Raw genomic sequence first — 23502 nt, forward strand, 5'->3', positions numbered from 1 at the left:
GTGCCTCACTTAATTTTTTTCCCCCTGATGTTTCGCCCGGGGCCTATCCTACTAAAGAGAAGTAATTTGGCTTATCTTATCCCCGAGACCTAGCAGCTTGCTTTTGATTCTTTTTTGTGAGCCCTTTTTTTCTCATTTAGTCCAACAAAGATTGTCCTCGTAGATTGACCTTCTCGGTGCCTGCAGGCCGTTGCCCTCATGCCAGTAACTAGATAACACACTCTATCAGAGATTTGAGAAAATCATTGGGAAAGCAGTGGGGCTGATAGTGGCATCAATCCTAACCTGACACCGGGCTGGGTCAACCATTTATCTCCACACAGCGCCTCTGGACACGAGCGCGCGGCGGCCATCTTGCATCGGCTACATCCTTCTTTAATAACCTTGGCCACGTCTCTGTGCAGACTGAGCGGATAAGGGGCCGCGCACTCCTATAGCCCCATCGCTGCTTGTTTGGTTTGCATCTTAAACTGTTGAAAATGCCATTCAGATCAGGCCACGTTTGAGTGTTTAAGGCCCGTCACTGTAGGGCTTGTGAAATTAGCGGCTTCAGTTTGAATTGTTGTAATGCCAATTAACCAATATGCAAATCAATTATTAGGGTCTTTTAGATATGTGAAAAATCCCCTTACCCCTAAGTAAAATTTAATATGGATATTTTTAGTGCCTATTGCAGTTGCACTTTATAGCATAGTCATGATAATAACATGGTAATATGTAGGATATGCTGTACTACCAATATGTGTATAATATATTATTCCCAAGGAAATGCTTGATAAATTATAATATCCATAGGTTAACCCCAAGCAGCGGAACTTCCTGTTTTTAACACAACCACGCCACACTGTATGTATTGTGTGCTGATTGGGTGTTGATAGGCGTCACAGTCTGCAGAAGACTGACACTGAGTTAGGGTGAGAGTTACAATTAATCATACTGTCTGAGTGTGTCTTGATTCCATTTTATTGCCATAGTTTCCATGTTATTACTCTTTTACCTCACCTGCTACCATCATAAAACCATGCTATTACTACTCTGTACCATCCGTATAGAGCAGTGGTAGGCAAGTTTACATTGTGGAGGGCCAATTTTGTTCAAGGGCCGAATCGCACCAGTGCAGCCCAAAGTAAAGTACCACTTTCTAAAAATTCCAATGTTTTACAATATATATTACGTTTTGGGATGTCCTGCCAGGAAAATTGGGGCCAGAAGGGCAGAGGTTCTTTGTGGAGGGCCGGATTTGGCTCCCGGGCCTGACGTTGCCTACCCGAACCCCTGGTATAGAGTATCTTCAGGTAAAGGCTCATTTACAAAAGCAATATGGGCGTGTTTAAGGGGAGATTTTATGCAAACTCGTCATAAAGTTTTTTAATATTGCACAGTGTTGTTTTCTCATCACAAACATACCTGGTGTTCAAAGCCATTTGCACATGTTTGAGTTATCTTTGAATCTTCCCCAGGGAGACTGTTCGTAGTGCAGTGGCCACAGCAGCTCATATAATGCGCCTCCTGATTACGCCTTCATGGTAAAGCCATAGAGATAGTAGGAAGAGTCAACCATTCACTCCCAATATTTAATTTTGAAATACAAAAATATATATTTTAATACATTAACTAGTTGGAACCCAACTGTATTTAAAAGACCAACACCCAGTTTTACACATCTAGCAAGACTAGCTCAAAAACCCGTTAGCATTGTGGCTAATGGTAGCTCCAGTGCCATTAATTCCCCCCAGTGTGTGCCTTAAATGCTTCTATATTGGTGTAGTTGCACCAGTTTCCCAGCGGCCTCCCAGCGCTAGATCATTGTTTTTCACTTACTAACAATGAACTTATGATCACAGCACCTCCGGGCTCGTTCTAAATGCCCCGTAGGATCATTACAAAGCTATAAAACGCCTGTGTTTGGCGGCAATGAGGCCAGCATAGCAGCAGCGTTAACGGGTAGCAGCGCCCGGACACACCACTGCCACTATGGATGAGCGGGGAGGTTAAATGGGGCGTCATCAATCTCAATGAAGTGCAATTATTTTCTCACTTATTAATCATTGCAGGCTAATAGCTAGTGGCAAAGCCCGCGCTCACCATTTGTCAAACTTAGCAGATTTCTGTAATTTTGTTTGGTCGTTTTTTTCCCCCCTTCCACCCGCTAATGTTGGTGTAAGCTTTGGCAGATATCTATGGAGGGGGCTGCAATAAGTCCATGCCTGCGAGTATCTATCTCCCACCTGTATAGCAGAACTAACGGAACTTCGCACCGTTTCGCCAAGTGACTGATACTCTCCATTTCGGAGCTAAGGGACTATTTCATGGTCCGTGGCAGAGCGAGAATGGGAAGGCTTTATTTGCAGGCTGCAGCTTGGACAGGACCCAGTAGTGATGGTTAACTATGCAGCGCACCATTACAGAGCTTACAATTGGAGGCGCTAACAAGGGCCATTTGCTTTTATTGTAATTGTGCTATTCATTTGGGGATACTTAGCCTAGTCCTTAACAGGCACATAAGTTTTTTTTATTCTGCAAGTTGTTTGCAGGTATGGCTTTAGGATTTAGTCACAAACAACTTTGCTAATCCAAGGCACATGAAAAGGGAGGCATTAGGGAGGGCATCTGTCATAAAAAATCTGACGAGCCACATTATGTGTTTAACATGCACTGAAGGCAGATGCCCGACAAAGAGAAAGAAGTTTAGTCCATGTGCCTCATAGCAGGGAGGTTGTGGAATCGCTTTTTGGCCAAGAATCCCTCTCTACAGCTTATCTCTCTTAGAATTTTAGGCTGAGATGATGTTTAGGTTTATTCTCTAAACTTAGTGACTTAAAGTCACTGTAATAGAAATAACTGGACATAACACATGATAATTCCATCACATTTCTATAGATAGTCTAAAAGTAGTGTGTACTTGGATTATTATTATTATGCCATATGCCAGCCCTGACGATGATAAAATCTAAAGTTCGATACTGAGACAGAAAAATATTGTTATAAACGATAATATTGAAAACCTTTTAATGCCACATGCAGCAAAAATAACTGTAAAGCGTAAAAATGACAACAAGGCTTTGTTCAAATTTATATTTCTCAAGAATCCTGAAATATAATGAAACACCACTTACTTTAGGTAAAAAATAAAGTATTATTTTAAAAAAAGAAGGCAAAAGAATGTACGGACGATAAATATTGAACCCAAAATGTATTGTTTATCTGTCTGTTTATTGAACGATAATTGTAATTATCGTATAGCATATGCCATATGACTTAATCAGATAATTATACACACTACTGGCAAAGGTGAGCACTCTTACGTCAAAGCAAAAAAAGTCCTCTCCTTTTTTAATGTGGCATGTTGTTCATGTGTCTGAGTAGGTTTTCTTATCAGTGCTCCCACATCAACCAAAAGCATACAGAATATGTTGACAGGTTGTGTCTCTGACTGGGAGTGACTGATATATCATTAACAGTAAATAAATGTGTCTTCAACTATTTTCAATCACATGAAACTTTGTTTTAGATTAAAGCAAAACAAACTTCAGCTAATTGTTTTGAATTGTGTTGCTTAATTTATAAATCATATGTTAAATCACCCTTAAAATGAAATGCTTGGCCAAATTTCTAGTCATCCCAAAACACTAAAGTGGCTAATGAGCCCGCATCGCTATCATCATTATAATTCTTCCCTTGTAAACAACTAATGCTCCTCATAATGAATGTTACACATAATTTAGTCCCTAAATATGATCTGAGAGTTAAACTTTTGCCCATTAAGACCACTAAGTCACTCAAACAAATGACTTCATATATATCAGTTAGTATCTCCATTTATGTCTGTTGTTTTACTTAGCACAATGGCGACATGAAGGAATAGTGCATAGAACTTCCTGAAAATATAATGTTAAACCAATGGAGTTTTTTCTTACATAATACTACAATACTACAAACAATACTAATGCGTACACCCAAGTATACTGATGCCTTTGTGTGTTAGGTGTAAATAACGCAGCTGTTTTGTTTACTTTGTTTATATTGTAATGGTTAACGCCCCTCTATAGTAACAGTGGAGATTTGTCTTTTACATACCATTCATGTGCAAAATGCTGGTGCCTTGTATGCTTGTAAGTTAAACAATGGCAATGTACTTTTGTTCAACAGGCTAAAGATAAATTACTCATTATAAATAAGCAAATGAATTAGCTATTTGTTTCCTATCAGAGTACTGCATATTCAAATGCTACGAACTGATGACATGAATTTGTTTGCTAGCTTTATGTCTTTTGTGTCAAGCACCTTGACCATAAATATTTATGCAGCACAAAGCTGTAGAGCATAATATTACAGACTTCAGGATATGTGGCACAATAGGCTTTATGGTTTATCTTTTTATGGGGCCACATTATTTGGGCAAGACACTTTACAGACACACACATCTAGCTTTTGCATGAATGAGCAATCTGTGCAGTTGTATGGTCGGACAACCCATGGAAGCCCATCATTTTTCCCCTTATTATGCTATTTCTATTAAAGGCAATAAATAATTACAGCGTATTGCAGCAGCACTGTTTCTGTCTGTAATAGATGAGATGAAAAATGCTATTGTTCTTTGTGCTCACTAAAAAGAAAGCTGACTCCAAATGATTTCACCTGGCAGTCATAGCACTTAATTTGAAGAAGAAGAAGCAGAGAGGTGCCGGTGCATAAATAACAGCCATGGAGATGTGTGATTGGTCCACAGTGGAATAACAACAGCACTGGTGCATCACGGGGAAAGCACACAGCCCTGCGGGAGAATGCAGCACCTACACCTGCAGCCCCCTGCTCACTCCCCGGGAGACTCATCATGGGATAGAGGTGGATATATGGGGACAGTGGGACATCTAGTGGCGAAGATGTGAAATACATCTTTACAAGAAATTCCAAACTTAAAGGGGGTATGTATGGCATGCACATCCATCTATTTAAAACGGAACCACGAAAATACAGACTTGCTGGGTTGCCATATATTTATGTCTGTTGCCTTCTGGTTTTTGCTGTAGAATCTGGCATCCCAAAGCCTGGACTTTCGTGGGCTCTCTTATTGGACGACTGGCTGTGTGGGTGAGCTTACAAACCAAAAAACAAAAATATAAACATTTACAGCTCTTACCTCTTTAAAGCCACACCACGTAGAATTTTATCCAATAAATGAAATTGAAATACAAGCATTTATTTTATGACAGATATTTTCATCATTGAAAAATGATAACAAATGCACAAAAAAACATGTGCTTTTGCTGTGAGACATGACTGTAACTTTACCAGGAGTGGGTACGTCTCCAGCCGTCTCCATGGAGATGTGACTAAAGTCAGTAAAATTTGAGATTTAAAACGGTTAGGTCCTCATCCAAATCGATTCTTTGATTACCCACTGTAGTAATAGCATTTTCTGTGTTGAGCTGGTCATTAGGAACATGTTTTGTACAGATGGCAACAGTATAATCCGAAATGTTACGCAGTGTGCCTTTTAAATAGTGTTTCTTTTGAATAAATAACACTGCAATTGATCTGTAAAATCAAAATGACATTTAAACATGTTACATTATGTGTTAAGTATTACCTATCTTTAACATTGAATTCCATTGTGAGCCTATGAAACAGTCCCAGCAATCCAAAGTACAGTAACTTTGAACTTTAGGCAAAGTGCTTAATGTCCATAGTCCAAAGACACAACTAAAGCATTTTTACCCCAAACATCTGTTCACCTTGTTGAAATACTGCCTGAATAATAGAATTTAATCAAGTTTCTATTTTGAGGTTTCATTTACGTTATATGATTAAATCAAAGTCCATTCGTCTTATCTAAATGTGTCTTCAAATATTGACCAATATTAATGATCTACTAACTGACTATTGGCTATTGGGTGAAGAAAAAGCTGCTTTATATGTATAAGATAAGATCAAACAAACAAACAATCATGCCTGGGATACAAAAAGTTGCCTGACAAAAGGCTACTTTTTTTTGCAAAGTATCAAATCAAAGCATCTGGAAGAGCAGCAAGTGTTTTTAAGCTAATCATTCAAGGGCGCTTTTCACCAATCAGAACACCTCTTCATTTTCCTTTTTGTGTGTGTGTGTGGCTTCAATTTGCCGTAACAACTGCTGTAACAACAACGCTCAACCACAAGAGGGACCACTATGCAAGAAAATGGAAGGTGATCTGTTTAGTGGTAATTAACTGCTTGTAAGTGTAGTTAGTACTAGTTTTTATAGCATGTTGTTAAGGATGAGAGATGCTTCTGCCATCAGGGTGGTTTAATGGCCCAAATCTATCTCCATAAAAGGCCTACCTAAAATATTCTCTACCAAAACAAACGTGTAAAAAGTTAACTGGCTGAGTTCGGATTCTCCCAGCTGTGTTTTGACTGGCGTATTCAGGTCATCTGATAAAAGTATGGAGAAAATGACATCATCATCTTTTACGCAGACGGCAACTGTGCGTCTGTTGTATTGCCCTGCGCCTTTTCCATCTGCCCCAAATTTGGTCACAGAGGCCACGCCCCATCACACTGTACTCCCTCTGTTGTTGTTGTTGTAGCCCCTCCCACTCGGTGCCTGAGTCTGGATGGGAAGATAACAGAGGAAACTGGGCTGGGTCTGTCTGTCTGTCAGGCTGCCGCACATGAAAGCAAGCAGCACTTTCTTTCTCACCACATCGGAGCCGAGGCGGACACGAGACGCCACGACGTGGATTTGACTGCGCGCTCTGACATTTCTGATCCCTGTGGGCGTCGCTGCGTTGCCCTGGCGCTGCCACTCTTGCACAACTTTGGGAAACTATGTGGATTTGTTTGCTCGAGCTAAGAAGGAATGCGGCGACCGAGCACTAGTCTCCTCCACCGTGTGAGTTGTTGTTGTCAAACATTGTCGTGACTTGAAACGATCTGCTGCGAATATCCGCCTTTTATGCGTGCACTCGACAGGAAGCATGTAGCATGATGCGGAGTTGCAGGGAAGGCTTCAACAGTGCGTTTACCTGGGTCAGACCCGCAGAAGAAGGAGGCTGCACGTCGGGTTTGCGTGTGGGCTGCATGGGAAACTGCCGTGCGTAACGACGAGTGTCCATGGAGCAGAATTGGAGAGCACGGCAAGCAGCAGCGGCAGTTTAACGCAGTAAACATGAGCCTATATCAAGAGGGGATCTCTCTGGCGGTGCCCTGCATCGGGTCCGGCGGAGACGGTCACACGGGGGAGAACCAGAGCAGTGGCACCAACGCCGAGGCCGGGGTCTTCTCTGTACCCGCCGCGGGAAGTTTCTGGCAGGACCACTCAGCAAATAACGCAGGGACTGAGCCCACTCTGGGTGCGTGCCCCATGGAGACGATGGGCTTGCTGACCACGGGGAAGTCCAGTAAAAGGCCGGTGACCGTGGCCTATGTGATGAACAGTGAAGCGAACCAGCAGAATAGCGGCGCAGAGATCCTCGCGCTCCAGTGCCTGAAAGACGCGTGTGACGCGGTGGGAAGCAAACTCGACACAGTAAACTTTGGAAAACTGGACTTTGGGGAGACTACGGTGCTGGACCGCTTCTACAACGCAGGTTAGTAAAGGGGTCTTGGGCTTCTGAGCCTCAGCTGCGGTAGAACCGGAGGTTATTATTCACCCATTACTAGTGAGTGATTTATGTGTTTGTTGTGCTTTTGGAAAGCCACATGATTTGGCACTAATGACCACGTGGTTTACAATATGCATCAACTCCATGCTCATGTTTCATCCTATTTGTGCAACAATTTCTGAAACTGATCTCTATTTGTTGTTACATGACACCTGTGATGATTTGCTTGACCTTACTGATACTGACTGAAACATTCTTGGCAGTGGCTGATCCTTGCTGTTCCCATCTGTAATGAACCCCTCTTTTCTTCTCCAGCTGCAAAGGTCACCATCACCTTATCTGTAGCACTTGTTTGCGTGTGGGATTAGTGGAGAAAGAAAAAGGAATTCACATGATCGGTTAGGATAATGCTCCATAAACATGAATAAACCTGTAATATTGTTCAAATGAGTGCTCGTTATTCCTTTGGTAATGTTAGATCAGCCTTCATGTTGTTTCCATATTGACGTATTGCATGGAATCAGGCTGGAACCCATTGAAGAGAATGAGCAATCAGAGAGCGCCACAAAATCTGGGGGTGATTGAATTGTTACATTTTCCCCCACGCAAGGTTTTCCCATTCCACTGGGCACCTCCATCGTTGTGCCGATTGTGGAGAGGCTGAGCTTTCCACTGGAACCAATGACTTCGGAGTAGTATTGAGATGGTGCTGAAATTTCAAACTCAATTTTGATGCTTACAAAAGTAGATCACTTGTTTTCTGCAGAATGACATTAGGCAGCCAAAAGGAAAAAGTCAGGAGGAGAGCTGTGGAATAACTTGTTCAACTGATTGGTAATTACTATTGACTAACATGCAGTCGTGTCCCAATACTTGCATGTGAATGTTGACTATGGTGAATGATATTTTACATTTTCCCACTGGTTTATATTTATGGAATACGCAACCAGCCTAATCACAGAATCCTTATCAGTTTTAACATTTACAATCCCCAGCTCTGTGTGTCTAATCACAGAAGTACTTTTTGACATGTGCAGATTTAGTAAAAGTCATCTTGAAAGTAGCACTAGTACTCACTTTTTGCTGGGCTTACAATGGAATACTTTTTTCGCTGACGTAATTGTGTCATTGTTTTACTACATTGTGTTCCACATCAGCTCATCAGCTCTGCTTTTATGTTTTTTCGTGCCAGATATTGCATTGTTGATATTAACAGAGAATATGCTTAGACACAGGCCTCTTGCTGATGGTGTGGTCAAATAAGGAGCAGATGTGATGTATAGTCATTTGGAGCCAGAAGCAGCAACAGCAGCCAATGTTTGCATTACAAGGAGCTATGATGCATGGAGCTGGCATTTGCTACTAAACACTCGAGCCTTTCCTAGAACCAGGAACAACAGAATAACATTTGTAGGTTTGTTGTTTTCGCACTTGAGGAAAGTCTCTATAGCAACGACAGCATACACTTTGACTGTGAATATGAGTTATGTCATACATTTGTCTAAATAGACGTCCATCCGTTTTCCTATCTGGAAGCACTTTCCCTCTCCCCAGACAAGATGAACTCTGGTATGACTCCTTCTTCTCTGAGGCCTTCTCCCAGTGATACAGGCCCCATCGTAGGAGCAGGAGCAGCAGCTCTACTCCGAGCTTGCTAGGGTTGAGTACCGTTAAACGTTGCCAGTAAGGTATCGGGAAAAGTTTAGGTACTACCAATATCAAGAAAAAAGGTATCAAAAACTGATTGTTTTCTTTTCCTTGAGAAACCAAGTTTAAAGAAAGTTTTTTTTGGCAGTTTCAGCTCAAATAAATGATACAAATTTAAAAGAAGTCGTTTTTAATGGAATAAACCAACATTATTGTTCAGTTTTATCATTGTAGTTCACAAATATTTTAGTGTAGGTTTAAAAAAAAAAAAAGAATTTAGAAAGTGTCAGATATCGGTATTGTATTGTTAAAGTACTGGCATCGGAAATGGTACCCAGCCCTACTCTCACAAAAAAAAAAAAATGTTGTGAGAGGTATAATTAACGTAGTGGTGGAAAACTGAGATCTTCAACCATAAATCCAATGACGGAACCTGTTAGACTAGTGGCTCTCAAACTGTGCAGTACATCGGCATCTTCAGGCAATACTCTGCGACTGCGATTTTAGACTCAATTCATCAAAAAAAAAAAAAAAAAAAGGTACATTATGCTCTTGTAATACATTTATGTTTGGATTGGCGTGGTTTACTTAACACTTCGTTAAAACATAATTTAGTCCAATTTCTATTTTAAACCATTTATAGCCCCCGTTTAGTCTGGATTTGATCTAGGCCTAGTGTTTTTTTCAAGGAAAGGTTTTTTTTTTTGTTACTTGGTGTTAGACAGTTAAGTAGTATACATTTCCATTGGGTTTCTCTCTTTTATATTCATTGTGTTGAGTCTACATTGGAAAAACACAAAAAAAACGGACATTTTGACATTCTTAACTTGTACAAACAACCCCTTCGTGTGTTCTTATTTGGCGTTGTTGTCTGTCTGTCTGTGACTGTGGAATTTTCCCATAATTCACATGGGACAGAAGGAGGCATTTTCCCAGAATGTGTATCTCCGCTGCACGCGCTCTTCTCTCTTCCTGACACAACAAACTCCTTCAAACAAAGGCCGCCAATTCAGAGAAGACGGCTTATTTTTCGAACGTGCTGAAAGCCTTTGAAAGTTGGGTTGTTTTTGTCTGTTTGCAGTTTCTCTCCAAGAATGCGTTACTTTGCGTGTCTTTGGTTTCGCCCGGGCCCTCACAGCTGTGGTATGCGGGGTTTATCTGCCTGTTGATCATTACATGGCATTACCATGTCATTTGCTCAGGGAACAATGGGTTTTTTTGAACAATCCCTGGGCACGTTGACGGGTTGAAAAGCCTCTTTGCTTCGTGGCTGAGCGTTTGCTGCTGTGCACAGTTACTCAGGGGTGACGCTGGCTTGTGCTGCACATGTCGAACTCCATTATTTTAAACTAATAGGTTCACAATTGTTGATCCAGTTCTGCAAAAACATCTACTTTGATTAGCTGTATAGAAAGTACACACTATGCAAAGTTTCCTGCCAAGGTAAACCTGTGTGTTTACTATGTTAAGTGACTATGTGTTGTGTGCTTACAATCACAGTTTCACCACACGCCTAATGGAGACGTCAGTATGATTGAGTGAAGAGTTTGGGTGACAGTGTACAGACAAAATATTGGCTGTGCGGGTGAAGTCCTGCTGTGTCTATATCAACACAGGCGGACCATGCGCCAGCAGCTTCTCCATTGTGAATCAGCGCACTCACTTAACAGCGCTGAGCTGAGAGCCACGCTGCTCCTGTCAGCTGGGTCTGCACTAAGATGATGATCCCTGTGTTTACTGCACGCCCGGCTGCTCCAGAGGTCAAAGAGCAGAAGGTTGGAAGGAATTAGTGTGTCTACAGTCCAGGGGCAGTAGGGATGTTTCCTAGTATAAGAGCTACTGGTGTATTCAAAAGTATATGGTCATTTACAGTAGGTAATAATTGTCACTTTAGGATGGTTCCTGATAGGTGATACAAGGTAGCAGGAAGTCCACACATCTCAAACTACCCAAGGAAGTTCTGTTCTGGTGCAGAATTAATGCCGCGTTTCATTCATTTTCCTCATTTCCTCATTTCCACATTTTTTCTCCACTGCCTCTTCCTCTTATCTGATATTGCGAATCATGTGTTCTTGGCGACAGTCTTGAACCACTGGTGTTATACTGAGAAAAGCAAGCGGGACATAAATGAGACAGCCACGTGAATTTGTCCCGTGCAGTGCAGTTTTGTCAGTTCACAGGCCGTTCCCCGAGAATCCAGCCCCCACCCCCCTTCCTCCTTCCCACTGCAGGTTGTAAAATGCCCCGCTGTGAGGAGGAGAAACAAAGTGGTGCCGGTGTAGAGGAAGAGGGCAGTCTGCCAGGGCCAGGGGAGTGGTGCAGGACTGGCAGGTCCAGGCTGACTTCCCGAAGGGTTGTGTGCTCAGCGCTTGGGTGGCAAGTCTATAAATAAAGACAGCATTTAACAGTGCGCTGGGCAGGGCATTTGATCATTGTCTGCCTTTTCCCGTAAAGGGCCTTTTATTGGCCTGAGTGTGTACGTTTAAGAGTAAAAAAAAAAACAGTAATTGGAGTGTTGTTAAGCGTCAGATTTTGACATGACGACAAATAATAAACAGAGCGGTATAAATGCTCTCATTACACTGTAATCATGTACTATTACAAGTTTTATTAGCAGGTGTTGAAAGTGAAAAATTCCACAGAAGCTGTAGGAGTGAACTGGAGAAGCGCAAGGGGTGATGGTGGTGCAATGAGAGTTTGTTGATTTCTGCATTAGGCTAATGCTGTAATATGCCCTTTCAAAACACACTTAGCACCCAGGAAGGGCATTCAGTGCAAAGGTGTTGCAAATCACTCTGCAACTGGTTGGCGTTGGTAAATCTGAGCAGCAGTAATGCGATTGAAGCATAAATTCACCCAAGAAGATTGTATTTCTCTTTTACTCTCCTCTTGCAGCTGTTTCCATAAAAATACACCTCTTCCTTGTCTTGTATTCACCTCTGACAAATTGTGGGTTTTTTTGTGTGCAAGTATTGTGTGGCCTCTAGCCCTCTCATGCAGACAAACCTGATCGGAATACATTACGACACTTTGCTTGGCCTTTCTTTGTTGAATTCAAACACGTGGTTACAATTAGTCTAATTTTGGAGAACATGGCTAATGCTATTCAACTGAGTCACATTAGTGTTCATTTTGCATGTACTTTGGACCACCATAATGATTACACAAGCTGACTACTATTAGGCTAGTACAACTATTACCACCATTACCACAAGTACACATTGCTACCATTATTATGTCTATTCTTGTTAATAATAGTTTTAGTTTATGAGGAGTTATTTTCCTTGCACAACAGGCACTGAAACACACACATCACACAATAGCAGGGGCATGGTATGTTATTTGGACTGCATTAGTAGTTGGAGTTATGTTTCCTTTCTATTCTCTATAAACTAGCTCTTGTGTATTGATATTTTAATGTAAGTAGTAGTAGTAGTTATAGCACCCCTGTTTTAAGTGTAGAACAAACAGCCGATCGAATTTAAACCTACTGAGTCACAAGAAGCTTCTATGTAAACATCCGTGTTTACTCAAAGCGCTGCCTCGGCAAGTACAGCAAGTCTTTAAATGCCTCGCTTTTATCTCATCTATCTTTAGTAGCATCAGGCTCATAACTGACATGAGTATACAAACTGTGGTCACCCTATAACTGCCGCTGCATGCCCCAACATGAAAACCAATCACTGTGTTCTTGGAAATTTGGCAGAGCCACCGGGAATCTTGCCCTCAAAGGAAGGTTCCGCTTTTTAGGAAACACTGTCGCGCGTCTCTGGGACGAGTTTGTGGAGGAGGTGTTTCCATGGGGTACTGTGCATCCTGTATAGAGTCTTCCATAAGGGATGTATGCACATAGCCTGTAGGTTTGGAGTCAAAAGCGGTGTTGTTTTGACTAATGTAGCGTTAATGTAAGGAAAACAAAGTCTAGACCAGTGGTTCTCAACTGGTGGGTCGTGAACCTTTTCCAGGGCACATTTCTTTCAATATTTATCTTCACTTAAAGGATAGAAATACAGTATCTGAATCTGTGAAAATGTTGTTTATAGGTTTTTGTAATGTTTATTCAATGTTAATTTGTGAGGAAATACAAGATATTTAATTTGTTTGTGTCACGGCTAAGATTATGGTGGTCCCAACTCCTGACAGCATCCCAGTTGAGAACCACTGGTCTAGACTAATAACTTTAAGCTTCCTCAAAACCACAATTTTATTATTATTATTATTATTATTATTATTATTATTATTATTATTATCATCATAAACTAAGACTTAATCAGGACTACACTAGAATAACGGGAGGTCCTTTGCCAAACCTTAAAGGGGCTAGATGCAAGTTGGCCATTTTATACTCACTACTGGCACCTCAGGTCATACGTGTAACCGCACCTTCTATATTAAACTTGTGCATGACGGCAATTCGGACCCGAAGTAACAACTTTATGAGTGACAGTGCAGGATTCCCTTTAAGCAGGACCTTCTATTCTGTATGCTTTTAAACTTAAATACTTTAAAAATCAATAAGTAGTCTTACAGGTTGAACCACAGTAACTTTTTAACTGTGCTCTGTGATCTGCCCATGACCAACAGGCTAAACATCGCACTTCAAGGCATGTGCCACTTTTCTGGAGCCACTCTCAATTTTAAAGCCATACATAAGCCAGGATTATTAAACCACTCAAAAAACAGGGCTAAAACAAGATGAGAACTAAAACAAGGACTACTAAACCACAATACTTCCAGTTGTCATATATTATTTACATGGTCTATCATCCACTGTCAGACACCCTTTTGGTCCAGTCTGGCTGCATGGTTCACATCCGTCTCCCCGAGTGATTGTCTCCATGGTTACCTCTCTTCCTGTGGCTCTTATGTAATTGATTGTAATGGGGGCTGTATTTAACTACTCCAGAGACTACTCCAGGCATAAGCGTGGGTTTGTGTATTTGGGTACAGTGCTTCTTCACTACACTATAAAAGCACTAAAACAATTAGAAATATTGTGCAATCAGGTACTATTATTACAATGTACTGTTCCTACTTCTCCAGAAAGTATCTGACTCTGTTGCTGAACTGCTCCTTCTTCCAGTGCCTCGATGTGATTAAAAATGATGAAGGTAGTTGATTTCCCAGTGGGTGAAACTGTCCTAGAAGAGTGACATTTGGATTAAGGAAATGGTTCAATAAGAGCTGAGAACGCTGTGAAAGCGTATGACAAATGACAGTAATATCTGGGTGCTGGAGGGAATCCAGAGCCCTTCCTAATTACAGACCACTCTCGAAGAAGGAAAATGAAATCAATTTTATCATCCGTGTGTGAGGCTCATTTGCAGACACTCACCGTTGTTATGGCCTATTCCCACTTCATAAAAAGCAAATGGCTTTTAGAGTAGGCTCCAGCTTGAGACATCTCATGGTTAATGTTTAGTTGAAAATGTCATGTTTCTCTGCCCTTCATTTTCTTACATTATTTCAGAGTTTTCAGATGGCTATGGTTTGTGATCACAAAACACTATGAATTTTCACTGTAACACTTTTTTTCTCATCACACAAGGTAACTACTGGTTCGCAGGCCGCTATTTTCTACCCACAACGAAGTTAAGTTTTGTAAATGCAGCAATGCGGGCAAAGATCAGACTGATGTGCATTTACGTCAATCATGTCAACATGGAAGTGAAAGTCTGGATTTACATCGTTCCACCCAGTTCTCCTCGATTTTCGACTGAACTGCACATGTGCCCAAAAAGTTAATTTAACCAATTTGTGTGAAGAGCCAAGTGCAGGAAACACTGTAACAGTTTCAACTTATTTACTTCTTGACAGTTTGAAAATGGAAATGGTAATTATGGTTCAAAATTCAAATCTCAGGGCAGGTTTTTCAGTTCGACCTAAAATAATCCTCCACCTCTCGGTAATTCTGACTGACCCTAGTTCGAGGTCTGGAGACAGTTCCCCGGATATTGCACAGTGGATGCCCAAATATCTCCTGGCAAGTTGACGAGAGACATGCATGATGGGTCAAATGCAAAACCTCTACAAATAATGTCTGAACACCACTTTCTGCCTCTTCTTATAACTTGATGTCTCTTTAGTCAGTGATTATCTTTGGTTTGTTCACAAAGCAGAGAGCTGAATTGGATTTTCTGAATGATATACAAACTGCTAAACAATCCTTTCCTGCTGCTCTGTATGGGCTAACGTCTCTGTGATTTGGCTCCATTGGGATGATCGGTAGCGTTTCTCCTCTGATGTATTGTGCGGACTCCCCCTGGTACTGGCCTAGCTGTCCATCAAACCCCTGCTTTAAAAGACTCCTTTAACGTATTTATTTGTTTATTTGGTCGGGGCATGTACACAACACGCTAGATTGTCCCCCACTTGCACTCTCAAACATACTCTCATTCATCCTAACCTATTGTACATGTTTTTAGGGGTAGGTGAAACCAGTGTACCCGGAGGAAACCTCCCCGGACACGAAACATTCAAACTACACAGAAAGGCCCAGGTGGGAATTGAACCTGGGACCTTCTAGCTGTGAGGCACGATCGAGTATGAGAGAAGGGTAAGCACTCATGTGCTAGGACTCTGTAGCGCTGATCCCCATGTATTTTGACCTCAGGTGGTTTATGTAGCCGTACCTATTCAGCACTCCATGAGAGAGCAGGCATCGTAATGATATGGCAAAACAAACCTCTCTTTGAATTCCCACAGCAGATTGTAATAGACCCAGAGTCCGAGTGCTGCCTCGTCTGTCCCTGCCTGATCAAACACAACCAAAATGTGCTGCCAGAAATAGTGTAACGAGGAGTGTAGCGGCCAGAATGCCTGCCTGGCCTCTAGGTGTCGCTGTGGCTGATTCCTCCTCATGCTTCTTGCCTGGCCCTATTTAAGCCTGGTAATTAGTGGTGCCAGGTGTTGCAAAGTGAGGAGGAACAGTCTTTTGACCGTGCTGAGCTCGTGTAAATAAAGGAACATATTGCAAGATTACTGTGCTCCCTTTTTGATTGGAACACGCGTCTGAAACCCTTCAAAACTTTGCATCCTAGTGGTTTTGTGTGGCACAAGGCCACACGGCCTCTACATTAGTCAAAAGACTTCTCGTTAGGTTACAACAGACGACAAGGTGGATAGCTGGAGCTGTTCGACACAGCCGTGTGGGTTGCTACAGGCAGGATTTGGACCTCTTGTGGCGTGGGATCTTTCGAGGTGGTGCTGTGGACAAGCAGTGCAGAAGTTTGGAACGAAGATTACCATTTTGAGTCATTCACCGCTGGATCTGGACACTGATTGCACGGTTAAATGCAAGAAACTGCAAATGCGTTCATGTAAAGCTGTTGAACTTTCAATGGAACTCTTGCAAAGACAAAGTTTACAGCATATTTAAGTTTAAATGTACAAATGTTTGCGATGAACTATTTCCAAAGGGAAAGTTGTTTAAAATCCACCATTGCTGCTCAATTACAAGTTGAAAGTGAAATATCAGCGCTGGAAAGCATAATGTTATCTTTTTGAATATTTGTATCTATGCATCTGTAAGTGACTGAAATGTGCATTGTTAACACTGGTCAGAAGCTCTAAAATGTTTGCAAATGCTATTGTAGATTGCTAAAAAAAAAAAAAAAAAGGGGAAATGTTTTCTTTATGATTTATTGTTAATGTTTGTAATTGTTCTGGCTGTGCAGAGACAATTAAGGGGCCGGTGTGTAGCGGCCAGAATGCCTGCCTGGCCTCTAGGAGTCGCTGTGGCTGATTCCTCCTCAATGCTTCTTGTCCTGGGCCCTATTTAAGCCTGGTAATTAGTGGTGCCAGGTGTTGCAAAGTGAGGAGGAACAGTCTTTTGACCGTGCTGAGCTCAAGTAAATAAAGGAACATATTACAAGATTACTGTGCTCCCTTTTTGATTGGAACACGCGTCTGAGAGCCTTCAAAACTTTGCATCCTAGTGGTTTGTGTGGCACAAGGCCACATGGCCTCTACAAGGAGAATTCAAGGGCTGCAACTTATTCATCCTGATATGTAATGATACATATGATATGAAGTCAAAGCGCTGTGACATTTACTGTATTTGGGTGTTTGTGATTCTCCAGACATACAGCTGCTGAAAAAACTCCTCCATAGTCTTTGCTGCTCTTTGCGACAGCAGTCCAACTCTGAAGCTCTTGGCTGGAACACTACGCCACTTTAAGCTTAGAGTAGTTTGTTGACACAATGAGGTGTATGTCTGGAAACAGATGAAACGACTTCTCATAAGTGGAGCGCTGCCCTTGAAATGATTAGATTTTATTATTTGTTTGTGCCATTCTGCTCAAGGCAAACCTACACTAGATGGTCACCTCAAGCACTTGTGCTTTTGACATGGCTCTAACATCTCTTGTTTATTTTTTATACATGTATGTTAAACACTTTTATTCTTAAACTGCACAACCCCTTGTGAACTGTGACTAGGATATTTATAAATTAATATTTGAAATTTTCTGTTCCATTACTGAAAGGAAAGTGAACATCGGAAGGTGGAACTGGGAGTTTACAGTGCCTCTTGAAAGTATTAACACACCTTGAACTTTTGCACATTTTGTCATGTTTACAACCATAAACATTAGTATTTTATTTTACATTTTTTACTGAACGTTCACACACGAGCAACAGACAACTGTGAAGTGAAAGCAAAATGATACATGATTCTGTTATTTAAAAAAAAAAAAGAAAACCTGAAAAGTGGGGTGTGCATAAGTATTCATACAGCATGAATGAATACTTTGTGGAACCCCCTTTTGCTGCAATAACAGCAGCAAGTCTTTTGGGGTATGACTCTACAAGATTTGCACATGTAGAGACTGACATTTTAGCCCATTCCCCTTTACAAAACAACTCAAGCTCTGTCAAATTAGAAGGAGAACGTTTGTGAACAGCAGTTTTCAGATCTTTCCACAGATTTTCAATAGGATTTAGGTCAGGACTTTGACTGGGCCATTCTAACACATTAATATGTTTATTTAAAACCATTCCATTGTAGATTTGTCTTTGTGTTTAGGGTCATTGTCCTGCTGGAGGGTGAATCTCCGCCCCAGCCTCAGTTCTCTTGCTGACTCCAGCAGGTTTTCCTCCAAAATGTCCCTGTATTTGGCTCCATCCATCTTCCCAACCATTCTTACAATCTCCCCAGTCCCCACTGAGGAAAAGCAGCCCCATAGCATGATGCTCCCCCCCCCCATATTTGACACTGGGGATGGTGCACTCAGGATGATGAGCAGTGTTAGGTTTGCTCCATACATAAAGTTTTGCATTTGGGCCAAAAAGCTACATTTTTGTCTCATCTGACCAAAGCTCCTTCATCCACATGGAGCTGTGTCCTCCATATGACTTCTAGCAACGGGATATGTCGGGATCATGTATCATTTTGCTTTCATTTCACAGTTGTCTGTTACTTTTGTGTGAACGTTCAGTAAAAAATTCAAAATAAAATCTTTGTTTATGGTTGTAAACATGAGAAAATGTGCAAAAGTAGTAGTGAATAAACTACAGATTTCAAGAGTCCATAATGCTACCACTTTATCTGCTGTTTTCACTTTCATTCGTTTGTTCCATCGGAAAAAGGGACGTTATTACAATTTTGTGTGATATCTATCTTAATGTTAGACCTCACATCGTGTCAGTATCTCCTCACTCCAGGAGCCACTGTCCCCCTGCTGACTTGACTGACACTGGGCTTTAATTACTGGTATTGACCTATCGATTTGCTTCTCACAGGTGTACTCCATCTGGTGACACTGTGATTAAATAAGGTTTGAAACGCAAATCGATAGCTCCTTTAGCGCGGGAAATATTGTGTCTAATCCCCACCTTTGGATTAGCGTGTCTTGTATTAAGCGAGAAATCTTTAGCTGATAAAGACTGACCACTGGAGTTGACCGAGGAAACAAGTCTGTAGTTAGGAGTATTCGATTAAGTGACTAAAGATGTTCTCTGTGCGGTCCCTAAACTGTGATCTACTACAGTTTATCTCTTCATTGTTTTTCTTTGCTTTTTGACCTTCTCCAGACATCGCCGTGGTGGAGATGACCGACGCGTTCCGCCAGCCATCACTCTTCTACCACCTGGGCGTCCGCGAGAGCTTCAGCATGGCCAACAACATCATCCTCTACTGCGACACCAACTCTGACTCCCTCCAATCCCTACAGGTAAAGTAGGCCAGCCTTCCCCGTGTTATACAAGCCAATGCAATCACAAAGGCTCTCGTAACGGGGGCGATTAGAGGGCACTTTAGAAGGAGACAGAGGGCAGCGGAGATTGATTTTTTTTTTTTAGGGACAGTTTTATACACTGTATAGAATTGTCCAGAAAATATAATTGGAGTGTGGACAAAGGCCAAAAAGAACAGAAGAGACACAATAGTTGTATTTATAATAGAAACTAATGGCCATTAAAATGACGGTAATTTATTGCGGCTATAAAGATATATATAGAACATCTGTGGATACTTTGTACATCCTTGACCTACTTTGTGAATCTTCAGGGCTATTTCAAAGCTACGAATCAAAGAAGATCAAGTGGAATATTGCAACTACTATATGCGTGTCTTTGACTGATTGTTCACATTTATATCAATAAGTGACAACATGAATGTAGAAGAAAAGGACATTCATTCCGTATTGAGCAGTGAAAGGTTGGTTAGGTGAAGGAAGTGTGACTGTCTTCCACAGTCCTAAAAAACACGTGTAGCATGTTTACATGAACTGCTTTACTCACTTTATATAACGCAATGATTATATCATATTTAACTTGGGACTCGACCTGTAAACCGTATACACAGCCACTGAAAACTATATATAATATTAGATATAGAGATCCATCATACCCACTATTTCGCAAATGGAAGTCACAAAAATGTTTTGATATAGTGGATAATAATATTCTTCAGGTTTTGTATAAAGTTAATCAAAGATATTGCCAATGAACAGGACTGGGTGTGATTAAATAATAGCAGTATGGTGTCTAATACTTTTAGCTCCAAGTTTTGATGCTGTTAAAGCATTAAAGGAAGTGACTTAGTTGTTTTGCCTTAAATAAATGTGTTTTTTTTTCCCAATTTCTTCCCCCATTTTTTTATTTTTTGTTTTTTACATTTTATTTTTATTTTTGCCCCAATCTTTTCTCGTTTTCCCAATTTTTCCCCTAATTTTTGCTAATTATTTATTACTTTTATTTTTATTTTCCCTGTTTCCCCAACAACACAATTTTCACTTATTTTTGCCACTATTTCTCCCAATTTCCCCCCAAATTATTCCCCATTTTTCACACATTTCTTGACATTGGAGATGAACCCGATATTTGTACGTTTTATAAATATTTTTGTATAGGCATCGAAAACCATGTATCGTTAAAGTACAGGTATAGAAAAACAATGTAACGGCACCAAGCCCTACAAATGAACATCCAAGAAAAGATTGATCTTTTTTTCAGCTCCTTTTTCAAAACAAAACTCTGTGTCATTGCAGGCACTAATGAGAAACTTCAGTTTACTTCCACTGAAAAATTTACAGAAAGGCTTATGCGTTCATTAGGTTTTCCAAGTGTGATTTCGACTGTGTTTTTGCGCGGTCAGCATATGTCCACACGGTCGGCAGCTCTGAGCAGACGAGGCAGAGTCCACACCATTTGAACAGCTCCTGTGAGGCCACATTTATCCACAGTGTATGGAACCATGGTAGTCTTTATTTAGGTTAGGGCATAGCACTTTTATGGCGACAGGAATCCTCCGCCAACGACCACACAGTTTACACAGCATTATGCAAAGCCAGTGAAACTGCAAGGGCAGACATGACTTTAAACAGTCTTTACATATTATAGTTTTTATTATAGTTTGTGTTGCCGTTTTTACCCTTTTAATGGGAAAGATTGGCTTCTCTTTTCACCCTCTATTTGTGGTCTGCCTTCTGCTAAAGGAGCACTGTGCTCTGGTGGTTTGGGCAGATCTCTATCACGCTCCAAGTAGTTCAAAGGAGGTTTTCTACAAATGGATCTTAAACCAGTCACGCTCACACCGTCCGGCAACATTTCTTTCAAAACAAGCGTTAGCTCGAATCTTTAGAGTGTTTGTGGCAAGGTTAATGCACGCAGAACGCAGACCCGTGTTCTGCTGCAAGACAAATGTCAGCTCTGACTAGTGAGCTGCACTTGCGTCACATGTCTATGATTGAAATCAGTCAACAATATCGCTCAGTTACAGGCAGCAAAATACAATACTACGCTTGAATGCCATGTTGTGATGTCTACAAGATAAAAATGGCACAATTCTATATAGTTTTTGTTCAGTTTTAGGTGTACATAGATTTTAATTTTAATCCTACTATTTTAACTCCTGCGATTATATGGTCACATCTCCTGGTAGTGGAATGAAATCGGCTTTGACCTCCTTCAGTAAATTATCAAGGTAGGCATTTGTAAAAAGACACTGTGCATCTCATTTTGGCCCAAGAACTCGCAGCCAAGTTGATAAGATTATTGCTAAAGTGACCCTGAAAGTTGTGAAACATTCTTATAAACTCAAAGAACTGGTATGTTAGAAATGTGTGAGGGAAGTTAGGGAGCAGTTTGGAGTCCACCAACAATTTAAAAGCAAATAAAGTGAACAAAGAAATCGGGTATAGATCCTTTAAGTGCGCTTTGCGCTAACAACAATACATCAGCCTTGCATTTACCAGTGTAGCTTGACAAGGAAAGAACAGCATTTTCTTTTTCTTTTCTTTAGAACAAAAGATGAAAAACTAAATTGCCTGCTGAAGATACCATTCTCATGTGCACTGATTGACTGTTTTTTCCCCTTGTTGTTTGTAGGAGATCATCTTCCAGAAGAACACTGTAAGTAGCTTCTCAGCCTCCATCTTTCTCACATAGTCACCCGATATTCACACGTAGCACAAACCGCCGCTGAAACTGTCTAACGCCTGGCGCCTGCTTCTGCACTGTTAAACCTAGAAGGGCTGCGAAACCTTATGTCAACTTCCACAAGCTTGTTTTATTAAAAAAAAAAGGAAAAAGATGAGCAGTTTTGAGATCATTTTTTGTAAAGTTGCTTCTGGAGCGGGAGTGACTGCATCGCACACAAGCTTTAGTCGGAAGGATTTGACTTGCAAAAAACAACGCGGCAGGCAAATAAGCTCTCCTGGGGTGTGTCCCAGTTGGGTCGTTTTACATTGACGGCGATGGAGGAGTTCTCAGCCAGAAATCCAGATCTGTACAGGTCTGCTACTGTTATTGTAGATCCACAGCAGTTTTATAATGCTGTCTGATTTGTGCGAGTTCTGAGCTAAGTTTTCTGGTGGTGACATAGGGTGTAAGGAAGTCAGATCAATTATACCAAAGATTACAGACATGGGGACTAGATGTAAGATATACAATAGTTTGATCAAATTGTTTGGGTTCACAACTTTCTATGTAATGACCTAATTTCAGTCTTACAATGTCATGGGATTTCTAACTCCTCCTACTAGGGCTGTACAATGTATTGCACAATATATTGCGATATTAGGTGATGCAATATCCGTATCGCAAGAAACCATGATGTATCGCAACATCACTAAAGTCTTCATCTGATTGAGTTCGACACATTTTTTTGCAAACTCAGCCAAAAAAATGCACTGAATTTATACATTTGTCAATGATAGTTTTAGTGAAACATTTCCTATTTTAGTTCAATTTTAGTGTTGTTTGGGTCCTGATGTAGGGTATTTTAAGTCTTGTTTTGACACAATAATCAAAAAAGTAGTTACTTATTTGTGTTTAATTTGAATGGAACATACAGTATGTTGAAATCATGGTTTAGTGACTATTGCAGTGCAATGTCGTTATTGCGGCAGTGCAATATCGTTATTGCGGCAGTGCAATATCGATTGCACTGCCGTATCGCAAGTTAATTCCATATCGGACAGCCCTACTCCCATTCATTGAGCTTTACAATGCAAAAAGCAAGTGGTAATTTGAATTCATATCAATTATTTTTCAATAATGACTAGTTCATTCTAAGACTAAATATAAATAGTGATGTTGAGAAAATCTTTATATTTGATATGTCAACAAACCCATAAATTTATACCTGACTCATCATTAATCATATTTTGTTGCCACAAATATAGGCAACTTTTGGACATAAAATGCCATGTTTTCACTTATTACATGAAAGGAAACTCAAATGTTCAAGTTTCCCTATTAACCTGTTGTGTTTCATTTTAGCTGGTCTGTACTATTACGATCAGTACACAACTGTATTGATAAGGAC

At 40.8% G+C, this 23502-nt stretch overlaps 1 protein-coding gene across 1 annotated transcript in view; it reads left to right on the forward strand.

Annotated features, from left to right (window-relative positions):
- Positions 1-6563: 6563 nt before the first annotated feature.
- Positions 6564-23502, forward strand: part of map3k5 (mitogen-activated protein kinase kinase kinase 5) — a 55884-nt gene continuing 38945 nt past the window's right edge. Inside the window, exons 1-3 of the mRNA XM_079571979.1 lie at positions 6564-7571; positions 19266-19405; positions 22062-22085. Coding sequence (XP_079428105.1) covers positions 7151-7571; positions 19266-19405; positions 22062-22085 — 585 coding nt within the window. The 5' untranslated portion in view covers positions 6564-7150. The remainder of the gene's footprint in view (positions 7572-19265; positions 19406-22061; positions 22086-23502) is intronic.

Source organism: Gobius niger (genome assembly GCF_951799975.1).
Source record: "Gobius niger genome assembly, chromosome: 15".
NCBI classification, from domain to species: Eukaryota; Metazoa; Chordata; class Actinopteri; order Gobiiformes; family Gobiidae; genus Gobius; species Gobius niger.